General features: G+C 45.1%; 2 protein-coding genes across 3 annotated transcripts in view; both read right to left on the reverse strand.

The window, feature by feature from the left end:
- usf3 (upstream transcription factor family member 3) overlaps positions 1-6,064 on the reverse strand; it is a 9,703-nt gene extending 3,639 nt beyond the window's left edge. The window contains exons 1-6 of the mRNA XM_008303650.1: positions 5,961-6,064; positions 5,291-5,415; positions 5,141-5,172; positions 4,937-5,019; positions 4,742-4,838; positions 5-4,589 (exon numbers count right to left, since the gene is read on the reverse strand). Coding sequence (XP_008301872.1) covers positions 5-4,589; positions 4,742-4,838; positions 4,937-5,019; positions 5,141-5,172; positions 5,291-5,334 — 4,841 coding nt within the window. The 5' untranslated portion in view covers positions 5,335-5,415; positions 5,961-6,064. The remainder of the gene's footprint in view (positions 1-4; positions 4,590-4,741; positions 4,839-4,936; positions 5,020-5,140; positions 5,173-5,290; positions 5,416-5,960) is intronic.
- A 240-nt stretch (positions 6,065-6,304) lies between these two features.
- Positions 6,305-10,200, reverse strand: naa50 (N-alpha-acetyltransferase 50, NatE catalytic subunit). Of its 2 annotated transcripts, none has more exons than XM_008303638.1 (5): positions 10,009-10,200; positions 8,615-8,748; positions 8,183-8,302; positions 8,025-8,091; positions 6,305-7,802 (listed from the first exon to the last, which is right to left on the reverse strand). In XM_008303638.1, exons 1-5 carry the CDS (start codon positions 10,014-10,016, stop codon positions 7,625-7,627), a joined length of 507 nt encoding a protein of 168 aa, XP_008301860.1. In that variant the 5' UTR covers positions 10,017-10,200; the 3' UTR covers positions 6,305-7,624. The 2 variants fall into 2 exon arrangements, with proteins under 2 accessions (XP_008301860.1, XP_008301859.1); XM_008303637.1 differs by having other exon boundaries at positions 8,615-8,751.
- Positions 10,201-10,736: the final 536 nt, after the last annotated feature.

Below are 10,736 nucleotides of genomic sequence, written 5' to 3' on the forward strand. Positions count from 1 at the left end.
CTGCAGGCCAGCAGGTGAGCCACTTTGACTGCCTCTAACAAGTCCCCGCTTCTTCTGGACATGCTGCTGCTCTTGTTGCTGCTGCTGCTGCTGCTGCTGCTGTTGCAGTGCCCTCTGGTGTAGTGAGTGGCGCTGTGCAGGGTCTGGCTGTGTTAAGTGGTGTTGCAAATGATACAGATGGTGCCTCTGTTGCTCTTGCTGCTGCTGTTTCATGTAAAGGTTTCCTCCCAGATGCTGAGCAGGCTGTGTTACAGTATGCTGTGGATGACCCTGGGGCAGATGTAGCACCCCCGGCTGGTTCTGTTCAGGAGGTCCTTGTGGAGGACAGTGGCCATCTGTGGACCGAACTATTGGGCTCATGAAAGAGTTTGTGGAGAAGAGAGGGCCTCCGCCTTCAGAATTAATCCTTGTCATGACCGCTGAGGAAGTGGATGGCAGCTGTCCCACCATCATCTGGTTGTGGTCTGGTGCTTTGACATCCATATGGCTAACAGCATTAGCTGATGGAGGGCAAGGCTTAGGTCGTTTTCCAGGGTTTAACATTACTTCTTCTGGGGCCTGCCGCTTAGAGATGATCTTCACTTGCCGCTCACCCACACTAACTCCAGCCTGAGCCCTCATTAATGTAGTCTTTAAGGGTGTGTACTCATTTGACTGCGCAGCCCCTGAACAGGGCGACAGGGCATTGTTTGAGGGTTGGGATATGTGAGCTGAGGTCGCCACAGGAGAGGGGACTGACCCCTGTTGGCCAGCCAGACTAGGAGAGCCAGGATAGGGCTGGTGACTGGAGCTGGGCCTAATCAGGTTGTTAACACTGAGGCTAGCCACTGTGCCAGTCTGGGATGAGCTCTGAGACTGGGTCTGGGAAAGCGGCTGGGACTGGGAGTATGAGATGTTTTGTAGATGTCTGCTTGCATTAGGCCCACCGACAGACCCTTCACCAATTTGTCCTCTGACAGACACCTCAACAGCAGGTTTAACAGTTCCTGGGTCCATCTGCTTACTCACTTTAGCCTGTTGCCCAGTTGAGCCCCTTTCTTTACTAGCAGATACTGGTGGGGGTTTGGGGGTGTCCCATGTGGCTGCATTGGGATTAGCTGAAGCAGTGTTGTCCCCAGAGCAGCCTCCATTTCTCCTCCCAGGACTATCCTGCTCTAGCATGGCTAAGGCCAGCATCTCTGCCTGCTCAGATGTGAATGTAAATGTTCCAAAGGAGCCAGATGATGTACCAATACTTTGACCCTGGGGAAGCATGGATGCCACAGAGAACCCTCGGCCAACCCCAGCCCCTGTAGACATGGGAGAATCAGTCTGTCGGCTAGATGTCATAGGGTGCTCCATAGTTTGATCATCTAGGTTAGTGTATACTTGTTGAGAAAGACCGAAGTCCTTTCTTGAGGGAGTTTCAGAAGCCACTGCCACCAAGCCCTCTTTCTCTGCTGCTGTTGAATGCCTCTCCTCCTGAGCCTCTCTGTCCATTCGAGATGCCTGGGGTGGTTTGACTTCAGTGGGATGGCACGAGGAGTGGTGGAGAATATTCACGTCAGTCTGCTGTAATGGAGCTCTGGGAGTATTCGCTCTTTTCCTAAACTCTGAACTTGTAGTAGGGGCAGTAACAGAACTTTGGGCAACAGGAAACACTGGTGCAGGTGATGACAATACCACAGTTGTTGACACAGAGGATGAAGAGATGGACTGAGACTCAGGTTTACTACAAGGCAGGTGATCTTGGGCATGAGATCCCCTGGAACGACATGATGACGTTGGTTGGCTATTCTGATTTAAAGGTACTGATGCAGTTGCTGCTATACTGCTGGTGCAGACTGGAGTCAAACATGCAGTAGAAACAGTAGTAGAAGAGTATCGAGTCTCACTGCCAACTGCAGAGCTGACCACAGACCTGTTCTGTCTGGAAACAGCAGTGGTGGCAGCTGACTTACTTTGTGTTGTGCTAGTTGCTGTAATGGTGGTTGGCTGTTTAACCTCTGGAACTGACACTTTGGTTACAGATGAGTTGTTGCCAAGACCTACAGCTGGTTTACTCTCAATGGCCAAAGCTGCACTAACTGATGGCTTGACTGATGTTGCACTGACAGTTGTAACTGCAGTTGTAATACTACTAGTGTTACTATCTCTTAAAAGTGAGTCACTCTGTGAGGCACTGACAGAGCTTTTATTCTGTGGCTGAGATTGACTCAGTACAGCTGGCTCATTAGATGAACTGCATACAATCATTTTCTGTGTGCTCTGTGTTGAAGTGGCATTGCCTATAGCTTTAATGCTATCTGTAGTTGTGGCAACTGTGGTACAAGCCGGGTGAATGTCTGTGACTTTGACAGTTGAGGACTGTAAAACTTGCGATACTGTAACTTGAACTGTCTGGTTCTCTCCTGCAGCAGCTACTGGCTTGGCAGAAACAGCAACAGCAGGTTGTGCCTGACTGAGCTCCTTTTTCTTTGCAGGTTTAGTCCTTTTAGCTGCTGTTCTCTTTGTATTCAAAGTTGTGCGAAGCCTCTTCCCTGGAGTCTTAGAAGCATTAACCACCAGTCCTGGTGTGACTGGGTTCACACAAGGAACCTGTAGCTGCCGGGCAGGTAGCGTAAGTGTGGCTCCAGAGATGGGTGCTGCAGCAGGAGGCGACTGCTGCTTCTGCTGCACGACTGATAATTGAGCAGGTGGAGGCTGACAATTGCTCTGGCTAGATATGGTAATAGGCAGGCCCTGAGAGATGCTCTGGTTGAGACTGCTGAGGGCCCCTAAACTGTTGAGGGCCACATTAGTAGTTGGTTCCTCAGTGGTAGTGGGTTGGACCAGCTGAAGTGTACTCTGGCCACCCTGGGAGCTGGCTTTGTCAGAGGTCTTCACAGGCTGCAGGGCAAACACCTGGCCGTTCACAGTGATAGTCTGCGGTGTTGTAGGAACTGGTGGAGAGGAGGATGTCTGGGTGACCTGCAGAGAATGGTTCACTTGAGGTTGAACAGGGCGAGGCAGAATGTGCACCAGCTGCTTTCCTCCAACACTCTGTAAAGAAGTGGCAGACATTGGACTGCTGGTTGTGGGTATTTGAGTGGACACAGCAGGTACTGCAGCGGGCACAGCAGCAGGCACCATGCCAACTTGAGGATTCTGAGGGGCAGATGCAGCCTGATTGGGTGCCTGGATTATTACAATGTGTTGACATGGTGTCTGATTGGTTATTTCCTCCCTCACAACTGGCTGGGTAGGGCAGGCACTGGCCTGCTGCAAAATTACAACACTTGGATTGTTTGTGTTTTGTGGTGCTGTTACACCTGAAGCTGTTGCTCCAGCTGGGTTGACCTGAAGCACCTGCATGGTCTGAAGGAGAGGCAGCACGGTGGCTTGTGGCTGGGGCACCAGGGCTGGCTGAGGGAGAGACTGAGGCTGTGGGATGAGGGCTGCTGGAGGATGGGGAACCAATGAAGCTGGTTGAAGTACAGCAGGCTGGGGCTGTGACACAACAGCAGGGTGAGCCACCACAGCTGGCTGTGGCACTATGGCTGCCTGGGGAAGAACAGCACACTGAGGTTGGGGGGCTAAGACAGGCTGAGGCTGTGCCTGGTTTAGGACTGCTGGCCGTAGCTGGGGGGGTCTCTGAAAGGGCTGAGCTTGAATATGACCAGTAATGGGTGCCTGCTGTACAGGTACATGTGGCTGCATCTGTATTTGAATGGGATGGACAGAAGGTTTGCTGCCTATTGGACACACAGTCACCTGCTGGACAGGCTGGGTGGTGTTGCTGACCTCTGATGAAGGGAGACTTTGACAGACTGGCTGCACCGTGTTCCCTGCCATCTGCAGTGTTGTCCAGGTAGTTTGTGTGCTGCCAGCTGCCCCAGCCCGAAGAAGGGCTTGGCTGTTTGGGATAGCAGTGTAACTTACAGTCCTGATGGCAGTGTCCTGTGTGACCCAAGAGCAAACCTCTGAGGCTATTGTTCTAGTTACAGTTTGGGTAAGTGTGGGGTGGGTGGACACTGGCAGAGCAAGGCTTTCAGACTGAAGCTGTGGGGCTGAAGTCGTTGCTATGGTGAGGGTCTGGGCTGGGGCGGCAGGCTGAGCTTGCTGGGGCAGGGCTGTAGTGGCTGCAGGTATCTGAAGGGTGATGTAAGACACAGACGGTGGCAGAGTGGGGGCTGCAGCCGGTGTCTCAACCACACACTGCTCTATCATTCTCAGGCCTGGTGTAGACTGAGTGGGTGTGGCAGCTGACCCAGGGAGAAGTGCAGGGGTAGAAGAAGAGGTATTAACTTGCAGCAAGGCTCCATTAACGCTTAATCTGGCACTGGCATCAGATGGTGGCTGAAGAATTAATGTTTCAGAGGGCTGTTTCCCTGGGCTAGACTCTTTTCCTGCAGGGCACATCACATTACCGTTGGAATACACAATGATCCCCTTTGGGAGCTGGTGGGTGGGGGTCACTTTTGCCACTTTGGCACAGCGCTGTTTGCCCTTCCAATGGACAGTGGGGTCCTCCAGAAGGTTAATGTCATGGGCTTTGAGGAGCTCGATGTAGTGAGCACTCTCCTTCCTCAGTTCCTCCAACTGACGTCGCAGCCGACGGATCTCCTCCGCTGCACAGAAACCAAGCACATATAATCTATTCAGGACCCTTAGTAATCCTTTGACTCCAAGTACACATATTGCATGAACACACCTTCACAGCTCCAGTGAAAGTACAAGAAAATCAAAAACACTGAGCAAGGTATATAACGTTAAAGTTCACCTTGAATTTTATCTCCTCCTTCCAGAAGCATAGAATCATTTTGTTTCTTCAGTTCAGTGATGTAGCGAAAAGCCTGGTCCAATATCATGTTCTTACTCTGCAAACAAAAAGACAAAGGTTGTATATTAAAAAATGCTATCCAAATATAGACAGAAATCTCACAATATTATAGCAAAACAGTAACTTGTTTCTTACTTGTTTAAGTGCCTGGGAACATGGTAGAAGATTACCAATGCGGTTAATCCCAGCATTGATTTTCTCTTTTCTGTGTCTCTCAACTTAAAAAAAAAAAAAAAGAGAAAAACTTGTTAATGTAGTTAGATTTAAAGTGAACACCCTGATCACTGATTACTAACCAGCAAAGTTCTAACAAGACCTTAGCAGGGGATATTATTTTACCTGCATTGTGAGACTCTTTGTTTTTCTTCTTTCTGCAAAAGAAAATGAACAGTTTACATTTTATAAAAAACTATTCCCACATTCATTTATAGGTGCCCAGATAATTGGGTTCAATTTCAATAAAAGACATGAAATCTCAACCATTCTTACTTGGGTTTACGACCAGGTGTCTGAGTTTCAGTCATTTCTGGCATCCTGTCCTAACAGCTGCCTGTTTGATAAGGTACCAGTCAACACATTTAACAGCTGGACCCTAAATCCCTTCGGTGCCCGTCCTGCAATCAAAACATAAAGCATCCGGAAAGAGTATTAATATGAAGTATAACGTCAACAGTCAATTGTATAGCACCAAAGAAAATGTACGTAGATGCAATCACCTAACTGTAATGTTGTCATATAAATAAATACAGTAATAGATGGACAAAATACCTGTTATGCTACACTAAGCTTTCACCACTACTACAACTGGATGCTAACGAGCTAGTGTTGATTACCTAGCTTCACAGCTAACCTAAACTAATTTACCTACATATTACAGCATCATTACAGTGTATGTAACGAATTGCACAAACAGCTGTTTGTCCAGGCTTAACATTACAACGTCGACAGCAAACGATGACCAAAAAAATGGTCCCGTCACTAAACCAGCAAGAAACTAGCAACCTGAGCAATTACCTATTCAGTTAGCATACTGTTAGCTTGTTGGCTAATAGCTATCTTAGCTAACCGTTAACGACATAATTATTGAGCAAATCAGTGGTGGACTCATTCGCGTCCGAGCACATGAAAGGCTGCTAATGCGATGGTAGTTTCCACCAACCTCTAGCGTCGGCATTTTGGAGACTGTTGGTTCCCGTAAGAACTTTGAGTTTGGAAGCTAACTATTAGCTAGCAAAGCATTCAACTCAACTCATCTCTCAAAACAATCTCGATACACCTAACCTCGTGCAGAAAGGGGAGGGCTCTGAGGGAGCTGTCAGCCAATGGTATTCCAGATATGGGAGGTTCAGCCAATCACGACAAGTAAGCGCAACGAATGCGCCTACAAATACTGTAGTACATCAGCCTATGCAGCAAAGGATTGAAAATAAATGTTCAACCATATTTCTGTGTGTTGTTAACAACTTACCATGTAAATGAAGCAGACTAATACAACAAGCAAAATATTTACTGCAAATAGTAATTCCTTTATTTAGACGTTAAAAAGTCTTACAATATAGAGCTCCAGAAAAGATAAAATTCTTCAAAGAAAGGAAAACATGCGTATACTACAGTGGAGAGGACACAACTCTCCTTGCATGCAGAGGGGTCAGAGCTTCCTCTGGGTAATAGACTGTTAAAGAGATCATACTAAAACTTCCAATCTATCAGCTGAGCTTCAAAACCTAATGATGGTGTGTAACAACAGAAGCTGACTGAGGGCGGAAGTTTGAGGCGACCAATCTTGCAAGATGGCTACATAAGGTGCCAAAGGCGTTTAAGGTGTTGTGTCTCAAAACACTTCCACGTGTTCAGAGACATGCATCCTGACACACCTTCATTATAATACTTGAAAATAATGCCCAAATTCAATTCCAAACTGCCAATCTGTTATTCAGACATCCCCCACCAGACGAAGTGGAATGCCCTTCTTAGAAACACATTCAATACAATGATATTCTGTTTGGTTCCCTCATTCCTTAATATTTTCACACTTAGTAGTAAACCCAGGAGAACCTCTGAACCATTTGCCATCTCAATGTAAAAAATAAAAATAACAGAACAGTTGAGGGGGAATTAAATTAACAGGCTGGAAAATAAAGTAATTCAGAAATTAAGAGTGTTGACCACATCTTCCCACCACCACAAAACCGTTCAGCCTTCGTGATGTCCATACTAAGGGGATGCACTTCTGCTTTCCCCTCTGGACATATCAACAAACTGGTCATGAATCCCAGAGTTCAGGTGGTTAGGAAATAAGAGTTGTGTCTGTTCCACGCAACAACTCCAAGTATCACTCCAAACTGACCAGCTGGGACTGTGTGTGTGTGTGTGTGTGTGTGTCAGTGATGGTCTTTCAAACACTTTTACCGCTTCACACCAACTGTCTTTTTTTGCTCAACAGCATAGATATGCCCCCATTAGCTTGAATAACCGCATAAAAACAACTCAAACACAAACAGTATGATTTGCAACCACCAAACCCTCCACCGTGTCTAAAACTGTCTGAAGTTGTCAACTTTGTCAATAGGAGCACGTTTGGATTCTGAGCTTTTTTTTTTGTCATTTTCAATTAACTGTGTGAGGAAAGGGGAGCAATAAAATATGCAAAACTCAAAGGGGACCCCTTTGCAAAATAAATGCAGCAATTTTTATACTTGAAATTTGTTTTCTCTTTTTAGCGTCCTTTGAAGAAAGTGTTGAATGTGTCGACCCTGGGGCATTTGTCACAGTTCTGTTTCTGTGGAGGCGGGCACATCTGTGCTCTTTCCAAACACTGTGCCCCTACTCGGACTTTTGAAGCTCTCCGCTGGGGGGAGCACATGGACTGCGCAGGCTCTTCTGCAACACATGGGCATCCGCAGGCTCTATTCTCTTGTAGTAATTCTTTTTTGTCTCGATGATTTCAAAGCCAAACTTCTGGTAAAAGTCAATGGCTGACTCATTGCTGATCTGCACATGACTGTGGAGTGGAAACACAGGAATTTAGTTAGTGGTTAGCAAATTTAGAAAAGCAGTCATATTTAACAATTCAATTAATTATGTTTACACTGTTGAACAAAGAAAGATTTCATGTCTACCAACAAAAAGTGAAAAAAGATTTGATTAAACCATGTTAGAAATAACAGCTGCAGCCTTAGTTTATGCTACCATCCACATATATGTTGTACAATAAAACACTCACAGGTAAATGTTGTCAAAAGTGCCATCCTTCTCACAGATGTTTAGCACATGATTTAGCATCTTTGTACCTGGAGACAAAGGTAAAAACAAAATGAGAAAAAAAGAACACAAGATCACAAGGTATACTGCAGCAGGTTCTTGGGATGCAGAGCTCCTTACCAATTCCAAGTCTACGGTAGGGTGCTAGACAGCCAAGTGTCATGATGTACAGTCTCTTTTGGTTCTGAGAGTGGTCCACTCTGCAGCACACAGCTCCGACTGCAATGTCATTGAAGTATGCTGGAAGACACAAACAATAGGTAGTGTTGAAACAACTTCATCAAACGAAATTCTCACTTCCCCCACACCTAAGAAGCAGTGATTGCTAAACTGCGGACAGAAAATGTTGCAACAAAATCTGATTAGGACTACTTCTCTACCCCATGTATGGAGACCAAGCCGTTAAAAAAAAATACCTCTCACACAATCCCTTCTAATAACTCACTGTCACCACAAAAAGTAATAAATAAGCTTCCTTCTTCTTTTTTTTTTTTTTTGACGAAAAGTAATAAAGTTATATGTTGAGAAAGTAACATGGGAGGTATCTCTTACCTAGCTTTGCAAGCTCTCCGACTTCCAGTACATCTTTGTAAAACTTGTCATTGTAGCTGACAGGGAAGATGACCTGGTTCAGGCGCTTCAGCTGTTTAATGTTGTGGGGCGTAACGTCCCCCAGCTCGATCCGGCTACTGGAACAAGAGCAAAACGGTCAAATAACTGACAACGGGTGCACCAATACATTTAAAACTGTTTGACTAAAAATAATGCAAAGATCAACAGTACAGGAGTAAAAATGATAACAGAAGGCTTCAGTGTCTTGAAATCTTTCTTTTGACAACCGATTAATAATTAACTAGATACTTCAGACTAAAATTCTGAATATGCCGAGTGCTAGTTTCACAAATGTGAGGATTATCTGCTTTTGTTTTCTGTGACACCACTATCACCAGAGTATAATCCACTGACATTCACATCAGAATAGGCGCCTGACCCACAAATGTCACAGAGCAGTGGGATGCCATATATTATGTTCTAGCACAAAACACAACTACTTGAAGTTGCATTTACAGCACACCAAGAAATGCAGGAACTCATGATTTTAAGACTCTTGAATTTTATTTAGTAAGAAATGCAAGTAGTAAATGCTAAAATCAAGAGTTCCAGTTGAAATAAGTTCAAGATAACCTGGGGACAAGACCGGATCTGTGTCTTAGTGAGTGACCCAAACACAACACTCCATATTGCCTTCTTAAAGGGGTTCACTGTGGTATTTATAGGACTACACATCCAAAAACAGCTGCTGGTCACGTGTGTTGTTAATCAGGATGTACAGTAACGTCTGTAAAACCCTGTCTGAACAATTGTCACGGTTCGGCGTTAATCGCCCTCATGACATCTGATAATGTGGCCACAGATATGTTAGTTAAAACTGAAGCATCACTGCCAGTGTGTTACTATGACAGATCAAGTTACACTTAGCAAGCTGACACAAACTCTGAAGTTGATGTAACGATTGAGCGGCAACTTTTCGACATACATAAGCAGACTGTGTCTGCAACTTCTTTAATATCTCATTTAACTGATTTCACTACCTTTACGTAGCTGACACAACACAAAAATCACCAGAGGTCCGGGGTCTGCCTACTTAGCTTAGCTAAACTGGGTTTACTGACTCAGCTTCCTACTAGCGGCTAGCTACTTAGCGTAGCTTGTTCGCGACCGAAGCGAACCGACAAGCGGCTTAAGTTAACGAGAGCATCCGTGACATGACTATTTCACTGACAGCGTTGTTCTTTATATTTCTGCCCTAAACCTAAATAAAAAGTAGCTTAGCAAGCTAGCTAGCCTCGCCGTCTCCTCCCCGCCTCCCCTCGTAGAAAAAAACAGACATGAAAAACTTTACTCGTGCTAAGCTACGTATTCGTGACCCAAAAGCTTACACTCACCCTTTCATGTTAAACAGATATTATCCCTTATTTTCGATGAGGCTGAACTTTAGAGTTGTTTTGGGTAGAAAGTAGGAATTTTGACAGAGTTAGGGTCGGGGATGCCTCCCGTTTTACCCTCCACATGTAGCTAGCTGCGATGGTTGCAGTTAGCTTAGCCGCCACACTCCTTCCACGACTGTGTGGAGACTGTCAACCCTGACCCCCGCATGCGCACAAGCACTGCTGCGCATCGGCGGAGATGTATTCACCTGAGTTTGGACTGTCAGGCTGCAAGATGTTCACAGAAAGATAATCAAATACTAGTTAAAGTGTGTTATACACTGTGTAGTAGCTGTTACAGTTGAATACATTTGATTTAACGTTATCTACGGTCATGAATGGGATTAAGACTTCAATGCACCGACAAAGAAGAAAAACCCGTGAGTCCTCAATCAGGGTAGCAAACTTTCATATAAAATTATAAGCGCTTTCGTTTTTGGAACAGTTTTGGTTTGTAGTTTTTAAAAAGTGAAAAATGCAGATAATGATTGTACTGTAAAAACAAAATTATCAAACATAAAGCAAGCTCCGCATACAGAGCCAAACCCCATTGTTTTCTCTTTTGCAGAGGTACTTGTAAATTATTGTATGTATATATAATTTATTCCAGGTAACGTAGACATTTCGAAAATATTTTAAGACAGAAAAAAATGGATGATTACTAAATAATTAAAAGTTACTTGTGA

The sequence above is a fragment of the Stegastes partitus genome, unplaced genomic scaffold (genome assembly GCF_000690725.1).
Source record: "Stegastes partitus isolate 25-593 unplaced genomic scaffold, Stegastes_partitus-1.0.2 Scaffold2046, whole genome shotgun sequence".
Lineage (NCBI taxonomy): Eukaryota > Metazoa > Chordata > Actinopteri > Pomacentridae > Stegastes > Stegastes partitus.

What these genes read in the sequence shown, in the direction of transcription:
- naa50 (XM_008303637.1), bottom strand. An exon ending in CGGAGAGCTTGCAAAGCTAG is followed by an intron (nt 8,303 to 8,614) that starts GTAAGAGATACC and finishes TGTGTCTTCCAG; the next exon opens with CATACTTCAATGACATTGCA. An exon ending in CTACCGTAGACTTGGAATTG is followed by an intron (nt 8,092 to 8,182) that starts GTAAGGAGCTCT and finishes CTTTGTCTCCAG; the next exon opens with GTACAAAGATGCTAAATCAT.